The following is a 17,461-nucleotide window of genomic DNA, read 5'->3' as shown; positions in this document are numbered from 1 at the left end:
TGAGTGAGGATAGAGTGGGGATTTCCCAGCTCTTTGAGCCTCTTACTCCCCAGACAGAAGCAGTGGCAGCCTCATAGCTGGATCACCAGGCTGCTAATTCAGGAAGGGGAGACTAGGAGAGAGACTCCAGGAAAGCAAACTCTCTCATTGTTGGACTCTGCAAACGCCAACAAGCCTTGACTACCAGCGAGACTAAAGCCAATTATATGACATTGCCATAGAATCCCATCAACTGCAAATCCCTGCCTAAGCGTGACACAGGGGCAGAACCTGGGGTACAGAGTCACCGACCAGGAAGAGGGAGAGAAAAGAAAAAGGAAGAAGTTAACCTCTCAAAATCAAGAAAAATCCACAGACTTTATAACTTGTTCCACTAATTCTTTGTTGTTGTTGTTTCTTTCTTCTATCTTATTGCCTTTATTATTATTTCTATTTCCTCCACCTCGGTCCTTTTATTCTCTGCCCATCTTATGCTACCCTTTTCTTGAACTACACTACCCATGAGTGTTACATTTTATTTCTTTTCTTCATCCTTACTCTCCTTTAGGGTTACACTCCAAAACCCTTAAGTCTCACTCTCTCCCCTTTTGTTTTTTTGTTTGTTTGTTTTGGGTTTTTTTCCTTTCCTTTTTTTCTTCCTTTGTTTCTCTTTTTCTTATTTTTTCCTTTCTATTCGTTTCTTCTTTTCTCCTTTTACTTTTCCTCCCATTCAATCATCAATCACGAACAAATTATTTAAATTGGGACTCAAGTTTTGTGGGTTTTTTTGTTGTTGTACTTTCTTTTTTTTTCTGCTTTTGTTCTTGGTTTTCCTTTATTTGTTTGTTTTTGTGGCATTTTGGGTACTTTTTACATTGCTTTTTAACTCACTAGCATTCCTCCCAACCCAAAGTCTCCATTGTATTTAGTCTTCGCTCCACTTAATACAACAGATTTTTACTTATTATTTTTATTTTTATTATTTTCTTCTTTAATTATTATTATTTTTCTCTCCTTTTTTCTGTTTCCCTCTTATCCCTCTCATTATATCTCTTAGTCGACCATCACTTACAAGCAAATCATTTTATGCTTGTCTAAGATTTTCTCCTTTTTTTTTTCTTTTTGCATTTAGTAGGTCCCTATTCCCTTTTTTGCCCCTTGAACTCTTCACCCCAAATCAGGCCCCCCGTTATAGGCAGTTTTTGTTCCATTTAGCATAATATAATTCATAGGTCATCACGATATTTCCCTAAGGAGGTGAGAGGAGGGGAAGAGAGGAAAGAAAAAAGGGGGAAATAAAAAATTATTACTTTTTTTTTGTGGAGTGTTTTCCCTTTTTTTTTTTTCCTTTTTATTTTTTATTAATTCTAATTAACACTATCAACAGGACCACATTCAGATGCCAATAATAAAAAGGAAATCGAATATTATGGATACAAAAGATAGAGAGGTAACACAAATAGATGTGGAAAAATCTATGGAGAAAAGATTTAACATATTGGAAGCCTTGGAGCCAAATGACAGAGAATTTAAAATAGAAATCTTAAAAATACTCAGAGATATACAAGAAAACACAGAAAGGCAATTTAGGGAAATCACAAAACAACTCAACAATCACAAAGAATATATTACCAAGGAAATTGAAATTATAAAAACAAATCAAACAGAAATGAAAAACTCAATTCACGAGCTGAAAAACGAGGTAACAAGCTTAGCTAATAGAACAGCCCAGATAGAAGATAGGATTAGTGAAATAGAAGACAAGCAACTTGAGGCACAACAGAGAGAAGAAGAAAGAGACTCAAAAATAATAAAAAATGAGAAAGCCCTACAGGAATTGTCTGACTCCATCAGAAAGAATAACATAAGAATAATAGGTATATCAGAGGGAGAAGAGAAAGAAAATGGAATGGAGAATATACTCAAACAAATAATAGATGAGAACTTCCCAAGCCTGTGGAAAGAACTAAAGCCTCAAATTCAAGAAGCAAACAGAACACCGAGTTTTCTTAATCCCAACAAACCCACTCCAAGGCACATCATAATGAAGATGACACAAACCAATGACAAAGAAAAAATTCTCAAGGCAGCCAGGGAAAAGAAGAATACAACATATAAAGGAAGGCCTATTAGATTATCATCAGATTTCTCAGCAGAAACTCTACAAGCTAGAAGAGAGTGGACCCCAATATTTAAAGCCCTGAAAGAGAGGAACTTTCAGCCAAGAATACTATACCCATCAAAGCTATCCTTCAAGTATGAAGGAGATATAAAAACATTAACAAATACAGAAAAGATGAGAGAATTTATCATCAGAAAGCCCCCACTCCAGGAAATACTAAGGGGGGTTTTCCAACCAGATTCAAAGAACAAAAGAAAACAAAACCACAAGTAATAGCTCCACCAAGAAAACAATAAAACCAAACTTAAACTGTGACAACAAAAGAAAAAAAAGGGGGAGAAAGGATGAAGATTAACAGTAGCAAAGAACGATGAAGCACAAAAATACTCATAAGATAGGGTACTACAATGAATGTGGTAGGTACACTTTTCATTACTTAATGGTAACCACCCTTGAAAAAACCACCACAAAAACACTTGACTTAAAAAAGGTAGCAACAGAGGAAAGAAGTATGGAATACAAACAAACAAAAACAAACGATAGAAAAACAAAAGAGAAGAATCAAACAAGATACAAAACTAACAGAAAGCAATTTATAAAATGGCAATAGGGAACCCACAAGTGTCAATAATTACACTAAATGTAAATGGATTAAACTTACCAATAAAAAGATAAAGAGTAGCAGACTGGATTAAAAAAGAAAATCCAACTGTATGTTGCCTACAAGAAACTCATCTAAGCAACAAGGATAAAAACAAATTCAAAGTGAAAGGCTGGAAAACAATACTCCAAGCAAACAACACCCAAAAAAAAGCAGGGGTAGCAATACTCATATCTAATAATGCTGACTACAAGACAGAAAAAGTACTCAGAGACAAAAATGGCCATTTCATAATGATTAAGGGGACACTGAATCAAGAAGGCATAACAATCCTTAATATATATGCACCAAACCAAGGAACACCAAAATATATAAGACAGCTACTTATTGACCTTAAAACAAAAACTGACAAAAATACAATCATACTTGGAGACCTCAATACACCGCTGACGGCTCTAGATCGGTCATCCAAACAGAGAATCAATAAAGATATAGTGGCCTTAAACGAAATACTAGAACACCTGGATATGATAGACATCTACAGGACACTTCATCCCAAAGCAACAGAGTATACATTTTTCTCTAGTGTACATGGAACAGTCTCAAGAATTGACCGTATGTTGGGCCACAAAGACAATATCAGCAAATTTAGAAAAATTGAAATTGTACCAAGCATATTCTCTGATCATAAAGCCTTGAAACTAGAATTCAACTGTAAAAAAGAGGGGGAAAAACCCACAAAATTGTGGAAACTAAACAACATACTTTTAAAAAATGAATGAGTCAAAGAAGAAATAAGTGCAGAGATCAAAAGATATATACAGACAAATGAAAATGAAAATATGACATATCAGAATCTCTGGGATGCAGCAAAAGCAGTAATAAGAGGAAAGTTCATATCACTTCAGGCCTATATGAACAAACAAGAGAGAGCCGAAGTAAACCACTTAACTTCACACCTTAAGGAACTAGAAAAAGAAGAACAAAGACAACCCAAAACAAGCCGAAGAAAGGAGATAATAAAAATCAGAGCAGAAATAAATGAAATAGAGAACAGAAAAACTATAGAAAAAATCAATAAAACAAGGAGCTGGTTCTTTGAAAAGATCAACAAAATTGACAAACCCTTGGCAAGACTCACTAAGGAAAAAAGACACAGGACTCAAATATATAAAATCCAAAATGAAAGAGGAGAGATCACCACAGACATCATAGATATACAAAGAATTATTGTAGAATACTATGAAAAACTATATGCCACCAAATACAACAATCTAGAAGAAATGGATAAATTCCTAGAACAATACAACCTTCCTAGACTGAGTCATGAAGAAGCAGAAAGCCTAAACAGACCAATCAGCAGGGAGGAAATAGAAAAAACTATTAAAAACCTCCCCAAAAATAAAAGTCCAGGCCCAGACGGTTATACTGGTGAATTCTATCAAACATTCAAAGAAGACTTGGTTCCTATTCTACTGAAAGTCTTCCAAAAAATTGAAGAAGAAGCAATACTTCCAAACACATTTTATGAGGCCAACATAACCCTCATACCAAAACCTGGCAAAGATGGCACAAAAAAAGAAAACTACAGACCAATATCTCTAATGAATACAGATGCTAAAATACTAAACAAAATACTAGCAAATCGAATACAACAACATATTAAAAAAATAATACATCATGATCAAGTGGGATTCATCCCAGAATCTCAAGGATGGTTCAACATACGTAAAACGGTTAACGTAATACACCATATCAACAAAACAAAGAACAAAAACCACATGATCTTATCAATAGATGCAGAAAAGGCTTTCGATAAAATACAACACAATTTTATGCTTAAGACTTTCAACAAAATGGGTATAGAAGGAAAATATCTCAACATGATAAAGGCCATGTATGATAAACCATCAGCCAACATCATATTAAATGGCATAAAACTGAGGACTTTCCACCTTAAATCAGGAACAAGACAGGGTTGTCCACTCTCTCCACTCTTATTTAACGTGGTGCTAGAAGTTCTGGCCAGAGCAATCAGACAAGACAAAGAAATAAAAGGCATCCATATCAGAAAAGAAGAAGTAAAGGTATCACTTTTTGCTGATGATATGATCCTATACATCGAAAACCCAAAGGACTCCACAAAAAGATTACTAGAAACAATAAACCAATACAGTAAGGTCGCAGGATACAAAATTAACATACAAAAGTCCATAGCCTTTCTATATGCCAACAATGAAATATTAGAAAATGACCTCAAAAAAATAATCCCCTTCACGATTGCAAGAAAAAAAATAAAATACCTAGGAATAAACATAACAAAGAATGTAAAGGACCTATATAAAGAAAACTACAAGGCATTGCTAAGAGAAATAGAAAAAGACACAATGAGATGGAAAAATATTCCTTGTTCTTGGATAGGAAAACTAAATATAATTAAAATGGCCATATTACCCAAAGTAAATTTAATGCAATAAATTTAATGCAATTCCCATCAAAATTCCTATGACATTTTTTAAAGAAATAGAACAAAAATCATAAGATTTATATGGAACTATAAAAAACCCCGAATAGCCAAAGCAATCCTAAGGAAAAAGAATGAAGCTGGGGGCATTACAATACCTGACTTTAAACTATATTTTAGGGCCACAATAATCAAAACTGCATGGTATTGGCAGAAAAATAGACACTCAGACCAATGGAACAGAATAGAAAGCCCAGAAATAAAACCACATATATATGGTCAAATAATCTTTGATAAAGGGACCAACAACACACAATGGAGAAAAGAAAGCCTCTTCAACAAATGGTGTTGGGAAAACTGGAAAGCCACATGCAAAAGAATGAAACTCGACTACAGCCTGTCCCCGTGTACTAAAATTAATTCAAAATGGATCAAAGACCTAAATATAAGATCTGAAACAATAAAGTACATAGAAGAAGACATAGGTACTAAACTCATGGACCTGGGTTTTAAAGAACATTTTATGAACTTGACTCCAATGGCAAGAGAAGTGAAGGCAAAGATAAATGAATGGGACTACATCAGAATAAAAAGTTTTTGCTCAGCAAGAGAAACTGATATCAAAATAAACAGACAGCCAACTAAATGGGAACTGATATTTTCAAACAACAGCTCAGATAAGGGCCTAATATTCAAAATTTACAAAGAACTCATAAAACTCAACAACAAACAAACAAACAATCCAATAAACAAATGGGAAGAGGACATGAACAGACACTTCTCCCAGGAAGATATACAAATGGCCAACAGATATATGAAAAGATGTTCAGCTTCATTAGTTATTAGAGAAATGCAAATCAAAACTACAATGAGATACCACCTCACCCCTGTTAGATTAGCTATTATCAACAAGACGGGTAATAGCAAATGTTGGAGAGGCTGCGGAGAAAAGGGAACTTTCATCCACTGTTGGTGGGACTGTAAAGTAGTACAACCATTATGGAGGAAAGTATGGTGGTTCCTCAAAAAACTGCAAATAGAACTACCTTATGACCCAGCAATCCCTCTACTGGGTATATACCCCAAAACCTCAGAATCATTGATACGTAAAGACACATGTAGCCCCATGTTCATTGCAGCACTGTTCACAGTGGCCAAGACATGGAAACAACCAAAAAACCCTTCAATAGAAGACTGGATAAAGAAGATGTGGCACATATACACTATGGAATACTACTCAGCCATAAGAAATGATGACATCAGATCATTTACAGCAAAATGGTGGGATCTTGATAACATTATAAGGAGTGAAATAAGTAAATCAGAAAAAAACAAGAACTACATGATTCCATACATTGGTGGAACATAAAAACGAGACTAAGAGACATGGACAAGAGTGTGGTGGTTACCAGGGGTGGGGGGAGGGAGGATGCAGGAGGGAGGGAGGGAGAGAGTTAGGGGGAGGGGGAGGGGCACAGAGAAAACTAGATAGAGGGTGACGGAGGACAATCTGACTCTGGGCGAGGGGTATGCAACATAATTTAATGACAAGATAACCTAGACATGTTTTCTTTGAATATATGTACCCTGAATTATTAATGTCATCCCATTAACATTAATAAAAATTTATAAAAAAAATTTTTTTGACTGTGACGAATGATAGGGTGCAAATACAAAGAAAGCACATAGTACTGTTCATTCATGGTTTGGGTTTTCTAAAATTGATTTGATGGAAAGACAGAGGGACAAGATGATTTAAGGTTTGACAGGATTATTATTAAAATAATAGATCATAAATCTAAGCAGTACAAGAATTGAAGAAATGAGAAGCTGCTGAAGTGAAAGTAGAGGAAAGAAATAGTTGGAGATCCCAATAAAACCGAAGGATCCTGGCTGGCTGGCTCAGTGGATAGAGCATTGGCCTGGCATGTGGACATCCCGGGTTTGATCCCTGGTCAGGGCACACATGAGAAGCGACCATCTGCTTCTCTTCCCTCCCTTTCCCCCTTTTCTCCCTCTTCCTTTCTCGCAGCCAGTGGCTCAATTGGTCTGAGCATCTGCCTCAGGTGCTGAGGATAACTCAGTTGATTCAGGCTGTGGCCCATGGCGGGAGTTGGAGCGGGGAGTTGCCAGGTGGATACTGGTCAGGATGCATGTGGGAGTCTGTCTCCCTATCTCTCTTCCTCTCACTTAAAAAAAGAAGAAGAAAAAGAAACTGAAGGATACCTGTAGTGGTAGTAGCAGAATAATGAAGCTGTATCTTTCATCATGTGCTTATTGGCTACTGAAAAACCCTTTAAGTCTGAACATTGTAGGTGCTAAGAGGGAAAAGTGAACAGGCAAATAAAAATTGGTGGCATATCAAGCACAATAGCAGAAGACAAAGGTGAAATATAGGTGGAGGCTACTGAGTCAGAATTAAATAGAAGAGTCCAAAGAGAAGTTTTAAAAGCAATGAGAACATTCCTGCTTGTGGATAGGATGTAGCAGCAGTGGGATGAGGAGGGCATTTCTCCCACTGTAACAACTATAACAAGCAAATGGATTTTAACCCTTTGAGTAGTGGATTTTTTTCATGCTCGCTGACACCTGGGAGTGATTTTTTTTTTAATGAAATTAGTTCCAGTTACAGTTTTATTAACTTAAAATCATGTTTGTTTGATAACCAATTTATGGAAACAAGAAGAACATACAGTTGCCTTTTTTAAGTGTTGACTTACACATTTTTAAAATAAAAATTTTGTACAATTGTACTCTGGATGGTCAGGAGGCACGAGGACATACAGAATGTTCATTCTACTTAAAAGGTTAAAATAGAAGAGTTGTGGAAAGACAAATTAAAATGACTGAGACTACCAAATGCCGGGTAGCTCAGTTAGAGCATCGTCCTGATATGCCAAGGTTGCAGGTATGACCCCCAGTCAGGGCACATGCAGGAATCAACCAATGAATGCATACGTAAGAGGAACAACAGATCCATGTCTCTCTTTCTCTCCCTTCCTCTCTCTATAAAATCAATTTTTTTTTAAAAGGGTGGTAGTATCAAATGTTAGTGAGGATGCAGAACTCCTATTCATAGTTGTGGGAATGTAAATTGATAAAACCACTTTAGAAAACTGTTCACCAGTAACTGTGAAAGGTAAATATATGTCTACCCTATGACTCATCAGCTTTATTCCTCTATATACCCCAATGAAATGAAGGCTTATGTCCACACAAAGACATAAGCAAGACTCTTCATTACAGCTTTATTCATGATAGCCTCAAACTGAAATAAAAGAAGCCAAACTGGCATATACATACATTGGAATACCATATAGCCATAAAATGTATGGCTTAATGATACAAAAATGAGACCGAATCTCAGAGATATTGTGCTGAGCTTAAGAAGGCAGACGTGAAGGAATTCATGCTGTGTAATTTAATTTACATGGAGTTTAAGGACTGGAAAAACTAAGTGATGATTTTAAAGTTGGAATAATGGTTATCTTTCTGAGAAGGTTTTGGGGAAGGAGTGTGAGGAAATATTCAGGGATGATAAAAGTGTTTTATATTCTGGTCAGAGAGGTGTTGTATTATGAAAGATCAAGTGGAAGAAATATCTGTCAATATACAAAAAACAGAGTAGATTTTACTTTGTAACTCAATCTGACAATCTTAATGAGATTTATTTACCCTATTAATTATTTTGTACATGGATATATTTTATTTTATTTCTATCATTTTACATTAAATTTTTGGTTTTTCTTTGCTATAATTTCATGCTATATTTTTAGATAATTTCTTTGTTTCTGAACTGAGGAACTTTACTTTGTTCACCTTTCTTTTGGATAACTTAGGACTCTACTACTCATCTGTAGCCTTAAATACAGATCTCTAAACCTGTAATTTACTATCAGTGTAAAAAATAACTAATAACCAGGCAACAACCTCTTTACCAAAAATTACCTTTACCTGTGTTTTATTGAGAAGAACCTAGAATCTAGCTTTTTTTTTTCTTATAATGTGTCAGCATTACTTCAGGAATCCTTTTTTAAGACTTATATTATGATTCACAACATTATCTTTCAATTTAACTATGCATTTTACTGTATCAACCCACCACAATTGTTTTTATATTTTGTCTTTCCCAGCTCTGGCTGGAGTATTTGCCAAGTAATTTGAGTGTATAGTTGATATATGTGTTGAGTCTGTGAATGCCTGAACATGTCTTTTCCGTGTATGAATGGCCAATTAGTCAGATACAAATTTCTAGTGTCATAATCCTTTTCCCTTTGAATATTGTTGATTATCTTCAATAGAAAGTTGGGAGAAGGGAGGGGCTAAGTCATTTGCTGAGATTTCATCTTTCCTTATTATTCAATATTATTTCTGCTTTCTATTATATATTTTCTATTTAGTCAAGCTCCTGTTTTTATCATCGTAAATATAACATTCATTCCTCTTTTAAACCTTTTAGGTATTGTTTTCCCCTGTTAATATCCTTCCTTCTTATCTCAACCTGCTTACTCCATTTTATCTATTCTTCAAAGTGTATCTAAAATTCTACCACCTCCGTGGACCTTTCTCCATTTACTCCAATTCATGGTAATTTCCCCTTCCTTATAACAACATTTATTGTTGCTGTCATATGTTTCTTTACTTCCTAGAGTCCAAGACTTTTATATCTGGAACAGATCTAAGAGATATAATCCAACTCCCTATTTTTCAGATTGAAAAAGAGGTGATCAGTAACTCACATTTTTAACTCAGATAACCCCAAGCTTTCTGGCTTTCTGGGCTACCTTTTCTTTATTCATTTTTTTTAGAGAGAAGAGAGGGAGAGAGAGAGATGGGGGGGAGGAGCTGGAAGCATCAACTCCCATATGTGCCTTGACCAGGCAAGCCCAGGGTTTCGAACCGGCGACCTCAGCATTTCCAGGTCGACGCATTATCCACTGCGCCACCACAGGTCAGGCTTCTGGGCTACCTTTTAATACTTAACTATTGATAATATAGTTCTCATGTCTAATTCCCACCTATTTTTAAATTTTTAATTTCCCACCTTCCCTAAAGGAAGGTCCTCATGTTCTCCTGGTCAGTGTTGCAGCCAGCATCCTAGCCTGTGTTCTGGGCTCTGTGAGGGGCCATTTTTTTTTCACTGGTCACATCACTGGAAACCTACAAGTGCCATAAGCCTGGTGTATATGGTATACTTTTACTGCAAATTTGTCTGTCTTACAAGAGTCTAAGAGGCTTGATAACGAACAACATGACTTTTGTAACTTTTACAGCTTTTAGTATAGAGTTAGACATACACAAATGACGTTTATTTGTGTGTTAGATAATGCTGCCCTTACATCCAACAGCTGTTTTCCCTCTAAGGGGTACTTTTATTACAGCCATGTCCTTTCAGGTCATTTCTCATGCTGTCTGCTTCACATCTTCAACCTCACACAAGTATGTTTCCTTATTCAGAGTGATCTATCTCTCGATCCCCTACCTATAACTAAACATCAATGTTTGTTACAACCCAAAACACTGTAAGTTATCAATTTAGGAAGAGCCAACACAAAGAACCTGATAAAGCTTTGAAATTTATTTATTTTCTTTAACATAAGCAGAACACTCTCCTCCACCAGTCTCTGGAAATGGAAGTAAAATAGTGAACTAATTTATTTTCTCCTGGCAAAGGAAATCTACAGATGTCACGAGTCTGTTCAGCTGCACATGAATTCTCAAGATCTCACAGTGGGATACAGATCTTCTTAGATTCCTGTTTTTTTCCTTATATTACCATTTATTCTGTTTCAGATTTTGTCCAATTTTACATTTTATTATATGTTGTTTTTCTATTGCTTTTAAATTGTTTTACCTGTGTAATTGCTGTCTTTCCAGAAAGAGTGGAGCAGTCAGAAAGCAGGTACTGATTTCTGAGGCTGTCAGGGCATCCAGTATACACAGGTGCTCAAGGATTCTTGTGAATTGATTAAGAATTCTACTAATGTATATTATTTAATGAGCATCTATTATGTACCAGACAATGTGTTCAGTGCTTTACGTATGTGATCTCTAATTCTATATTATTATACCCATTACACAGAAAAGGAAACTAAAAATTCTAACAGCTTAAGCAATTTGTTTGATGCCACATGGCCAGATTGAGAGACTAAGTCTGCCGGATTCCAAAACACTGCTCTTTCCGCCATACGCCAGGCGTTCCAAAGCTGTCAATGTTGATAGCTGTTCCTGTATTAGTGATGTTTTTTTAAACGTAAACTTTACAATGCACTTACTGGGCAGTGAACACATCCTTTTTGTAAGGCTGTGTTCTTTTTAAGTCTCAGGAAACCATTCATTTTTTATGTGCTTTTTAAAGCTCAAATGTGAACCTGACATTTTTCTCTCTGCATTTCAGTTTGATCCATTAACAATCGAAAGCAAAGAAGTAGCAACTGTGGTGTTATTGCTTAATTCTCCAGAAGAAGAAATATTGGCCAAAGCATGTGAAGCCATTTATAAATTTGCTTTAAAAGGTTTGGATTTTTCAATTTATCTTTTTATTAGTTGCTTAAAATATTTACTACAGAAGGGGCACTTTTCTCCCCATCTTTAACTCCCTTCTGTCAGATGAATTCTTTCAGACAACTGGAATATCGTTTAATGCACGACCTGAAAGTGATGTATCTCCCTAAAGACCTAACTTAATCTTAAGGAGTCATTTTGTCACTGGGTAGAAGAGTCATTTTGAATGTTTTATTGTAGTTTAAAAAATTATAAATGTGACAGGAGCTGAAAAGAGTTCCCCAGTGGTCAAAGTCAGAACAATTTGATTAACAAAGTATAGTAGTATTGGATTATAACCCAAAGTAGAAAATAAATATTCATAAGCCTATACTTCAATGAATAAATGAAAAAGAAAAGACAAATATCCCATGCAGAAGAATTCTGAATACCTTATGTAGATACTCTGCCCTCAAAGAAACAAAATAGAACTTCTTTGGGTGTAGGTTGTGCATAGTGCCTTCTTTCCAGAGGACAGTATGGAAACGGGGGGAAAGAATAAGCCTGTAGCGGAGAAGCCTGACAAACTACTTTAGCCAGATGATCAATATCAGCATCTACAGTGATAAGTTATGCTATTGATAAACTTGTAATCATTTCTTATTGTGTCCTTGACACAATATAATGAAAGTAGCACTTCTGTGTTATTTTCTCTCAAAACCTATAACCCTAGTCTGTGGTTTAAAAAGAAAATCAAGTTCCTCTTGACTAGTTGTGGCACAGTGGATAGAATGTGGACCCAGGATGCCAAGGTCCCAGATTAGAAACCCCGAGGTTGCCAGCTTCAGTACAGTCTGGTAGGCTTGAGTATTGGCTTGTTGGCTTGAGTGCAGGATCATCAACATGATACCAAGGTTTCTGCCTTAAGCCCAAGATTGTTGGCTTGAGCAAGGGGTCACTAGCTTGGCTGGAGCCCCTGGTCAAGGCACGTATGAGAAAGCAATCAATGAACAACTAAAGTGACACAATTACGAGTTGATGTTTCTCATCTCTTTTCTTCCTCTCCTCTCCTCTCCTCTCCTCTCCTCTCCTCTCCTCTCCTCTCCTCTCCTCTCCTCTCCTCTCCTCTCCTCTCCTCTCCTCTCCTCTCCTCTCCTCTCCTCTCCTCTTCTCTCCTCCCCTCCCCTCTCCTTTCCTTTATCTTCTCTCTTTCTCTCTCTCCCTCTCAAAAAAAGAAAATAAATTTAAAAATTCAAGTTCTACAATGTCTCTTCAGGGACATTGTACAAATACCTAGCCAGTACTCCAACCCTGTTACAGCAATCAAAATAAGGAAAGTCTGGGAAACTCTCCAGCTAAGAGGAGCTAAGAATACATGATAACAAATGGTCCTGGGGGATCCAAGATAGGACCCTGGAACAGAGAACATAGGTCTCAAACTAGGGAGTTCTGAATAAAGTGTTGATTTTAATTAATAATCATGTATCAGCAGTAGCTTATTTATTATAACAAATGTGCCTACTAATATAAAATATTAATACTGAGAAACTTGGTGTGCGATATGTGGGAGCTCCCTGTAGTATCTTTGTAATTTTTCTGCAAAACTAAAACTGTTGTAAAAAATAAATATTATTAAAACATTGGAAATGCTACAAATTAGAGTTTATGAGAGATTAATTTTTTTTTTTTTCTTTTTTCTGAAGCTGGAAACAGGGAGAGACAGTCAGACAGACTCCCGCATGCGCCCGACCGGGATCCACCCGGCACGCCCACCAGGGGCGGTGCTCTGCCCCCCAGGGGGCGATGCTCTGCCCATCCTGGGCGTCGCCATATTGCGACCAGAGCCACTCTAGCGCCTGAGGCAGAGGCCACAGAGCCATGCCCAGCGCCCGGGCCATCTTTGCTCCAATGGAGCCTTGGCTGCGGGAGGGGAAGAGAGAGACAGAGAGGAAAGCGCGGCGGAGGGGTGGAGAAGCAAATGGGCGCTTCTCCTATGTGCCCTGGCCGGGAATCGAACCCGGGTCCTCCGCACGCTAGGCCGACGCTCTACCACTGAGCCAACCGGCCAGGGCCGAGAGATTAATTTATACAAGATTTATAAACATAAAAGATGGTTATATTTTACTTTATTCCAAATGATGGTAAAATCAGATTTTTATTATACTGTATAACATTTTAATTAGTACTATTTGAAGAGTTTAGTGTAACTTGGTATTTTTAAACAAGACCTTTTAAACTAAGGAGCAATTTGATCTTAAAGAAATGATCATTAAACATTGGTTGGGGACTTGTGTGAGAGAACAACAAATTATTCAGTTAGCAAATGGTAAAATACTCATCTCGCCATGTCACTGTCATCATGGGAATACAGACAAAGCCTAGAGTGGTTCTGGAAGGTAGAGTTTATAAGCAGGTTACATAGAATTTTGGGTCAGTTTCAGGGAAACATGGGATCATGTATCTGTGGTAGCATAGATCTTATTTGGCCTTATTGAGTCATCAGAAGTCATATAACTGTCATATGTACCCAATTATATATCATATTTTATATGGCATGAGATAAATAGGTAGGATGTATTTTATGTTTAATCAATACAGTAGTTATTGTTAGTCTGGTGTTTCATACTAGCAGTATCTCTGAAATAGCATTTTTTTTTTTAGATAGGATTTTGCTTTCTGGCCAAGATGGAATAAAAGGCCAGATTTATCCCCTAACTTAAACAACCAATAAAATAGAAAAAATATATGAAGTAGCAGTTGGCAAAACTCTATTAGGCAATGCAAGACAGTGACTACTGACAGGAAACAAAGGAAATAAATCCTGTGACTGCCCCAAATGACTGAGGTTAGGGTTTCCAGGCCGCAGCCCAGGAGCGGCCTGAGCAGAGCGTCCTGGGCCTCTGACTTGAGAAGACAGGCCTGAGAGTCTGGGGGCGGGGTAGCAGACTTTTCAGGACAGGGTAACAGGAAAGACTGCACTGGGAAGTGTCCCTTCTCTGTGAGGGTCCCACTCACAGAGGTGGAGTAGGTCGGCTGAGGCCGCAAGCACAGAAGAAAATATTGAGCCCCTTATATTAGAAAAAAAATGTCAAGTTGGGGTTTTGTGAGGCCCTTCAGAAGTCAGGGCCCAGGGTGCACGCCCAGTGTGCCCACTGTTAAATCTGCCTCTGCCCACTCAAGTATTTGCTGAGTATTGATCAACATGTCCACGTGGGTGAACTACTTGAAGTCAGACAAAGAACCCTACAGGACGAGTGGCAGCAGTGCCTGGTACCCACACAGGGCCAGCATTAGTGCTTGTTCTCATAGCCAGATCAAAAAGCCTCAAGATGCATGGACCATTGTGCCAAACACACATGGGTCTTGCCTCAGTAGCCAGAAATAATTAGCCCTGGACTGAGCACTGTTCTGAAAGATCGGAAAGGATCAAATTGTTTCCAGGTAACTGTCCCAGAAAAAAATTTGTAGAATTCAAAAATATTCATTTTACCCAAGTGGGTAAAATACACAATGTCCGGCATCCAATAAAAAAATGTCCAGGCAATAGGGAACTCACAAGTATCAATAATTACACTAAATGTAAATGGATTAAACTCACCAATAAAAAGGCACAGAGTAGCAGAATGGATTAAAAAAGAAAATCCAACTGTATGCTGCCTACAGGAAACTCATCTAAGTAACAAGGATAAAAACAAATTCAAAGTGAAAGGCTGGAAAACAATACTCCAAGCAAATAACATCCAAAAAAAAGCAGGTGTAGCAATACTCATATCTGATAATGCTGACTACAAGACAGGAAAAGTACTCAGAGACAAAAATGGCCATTTCATAATGGCTAAGGGGACACTGAATCAAGAAGACATAACAATTCTTAATATATATGCACCAAACCAAGGAGCACCAAAATATATAAGACAGCTACTTATTGATCTTAAAACAAAAACTGACAAAAATACAATCATACTTGGAGACCTCAATACACCGCTGACGGCTCTAGATCGGTCATCCAAACAGAGAATCAACAAAGACATAGTGGCCTTAAACAAAACACTAGAGCACCTGGATATGATAGACATCTACAGGACATTTCATCCCAAAGTGACTGAGTATACATTTTTCTCCAGTGTACATGGATCATTCTCAAGAATTGACCATATGTTGGGCCACAAAAACAACATCAGCAAATTCAGAAAAATTGAAGTTGTACCAAGCATATTTTCTGATCATAAAGCCTTGAAACTAGAATTCAACTGCAAAAAAGAAGAAAAAAATCCCACAAAAATGTGCAAACTAAACAACATACTTTTAAAAAATGAATGGGTCAAAGAAGAAATAAGTGCAGAGATCAAAAGATATATACAGACTAATGAAAATGACAATACGACATATCAGAATCTATGGGATGCAGCAAAAGCAGTGATAAGAGGGAAGTTCATATCGCTTCAGGCATATATGAACAAACAAGAGAGAGCCCAAGTGAACCACTTAACTTCCCACCTTAAGGAACTAGAAAAAGAAGAACAAAGACAACCCAAAACCAGCCGAAGAAAGGAGATAATAAAAATCAGAGCAGAAATAAATGAATTAGAGAACAGAAAAACTATAGAAAAAATTAATAGAACAAGGAGCTGGTTCTTTGAAAAGATCAACAAAATTGACAAACCCTTGGCAAGACTTACCAAGGAAAAAAGAGAAAGAACTCATATAAACAAAATCCAAAATGAAAGAGGAGAAATCACCATGGACACCGTAGATATACAAAGAATTATTGCAGAATACTATGAAAAACTTTATGCCACTAAATTCAACAACCTAGAAGAAATGAATAAATTCCTAGAAAAATACAACCTTCCTAGACTGAGTCAAGAAGAAGCAGAAAGCCTAAACAGACCTGTCAGTAGAGAAGAAATAGAAAAAACCATTAAAAACCTCCCCAAAAATAAAAGTCCAGGCCCTGACGGCTATACCAGCGAATTTTATCAAACATTCAAAGAAGACTTGGTTCCTATTCTACTCAAAGTCTTCCAAAAAATTGAAGAAGAAGCAATACTTCCAAACACATTTTATGAGGCCAACATAACCCTCATACCAAAACCAGGCAAGGATGGCACAAAAAAAGAAAACTACAGACCAATATCTCTAATGAATACAGATGCTAAAATACTAAACAAAATACTAGCAAATCGAATACAACAACATATTAAAAAAATAATACATCATGATCAAGTGGGATTCATCCCAGAATCTCAAGGATGGTTCAACATATGTAAAAACGGTTAACGTAATACACCATATCAACAAAACAAAGAACAAAAACCACATGATCTTATCAATAGACGCAGAAAAGGCTTTCGATAAAATACAACACAACTTTATGTTTAAGACTTTCAACAAAATGGGTATAGAAGGAAAATATCTCAACATGATAAAGGCCATATATGATAAACCATCAGCTAACATCATATTAAATGGCACTAAACTGAAGGCTTTCCCCCTTAAATCAGGAACAAGACAGGGTTGTCCACTCTCTCCACTCTTATTTAATGTGGTACTAGAGGTTCTCGCCACAGCAATCAGACAAGACAAAGAAATAAAAGGCATCCATATCGGAAAAGAAGAAGTAAAGGTATCACTTTTTGCAGATGATATGATCCTATACATCGAAAACCCCAAAGAATTCACAAAAAGACTACTAGAAACAATAAGCCAATACAGTAAGGTCGCAGGATACAAAATTAACATACAGAAGTCAATAGCCTTTCTATATGCCAACAATGAAACAATTCAGAACGAACTCAAAAGAATAATCCCC

At 36.8% G+C, this 17,461-nt stretch overlaps 1 protein-coding gene across 4 annotated transcripts in view; it reads left to right on the top strand.

Moving 5' to 3' along the window:
- Positions 1 to 17,461, top strand: part of ARMC3 (armadillo repeat containing 3) — a 110,717-nt gene that overhangs the window by 10,650 nt on the left and 82,606 nt on the right. For all 4 annotated transcript variants that reach the window (XM_066279573.1, XM_066279574.1, XM_066279572.1 and 1 more), the window contains exon 3: positions 11,564 to 11,681. In XM_066279573.1, the coding sequence (XP_066135670.1) occupies positions 11,564 to 11,681 (118 nt within the window). The remainder of the gene's footprint in view (positions 1 to 11,563; positions 11,682 to 17,461) is intronic.

The sequence above is a fragment of the Saccopteryx bilineata genome, chromosome 5 (genome assembly GCF_036850765.1).
Source record: "Saccopteryx bilineata isolate mSacBil1 chromosome 5, mSacBil1_pri_phased_curated, whole genome shotgun sequence".
NCBI classification, from domain to species: Eukaryota; Metazoa; Chordata; class Mammalia; order Chiroptera; family Emballonuridae; genus Saccopteryx; species Saccopteryx bilineata.
Note: the sequence above shows the minus strand (reverse complement) of the source record. Positions and strands in the feature narration are given on the sequence as shown.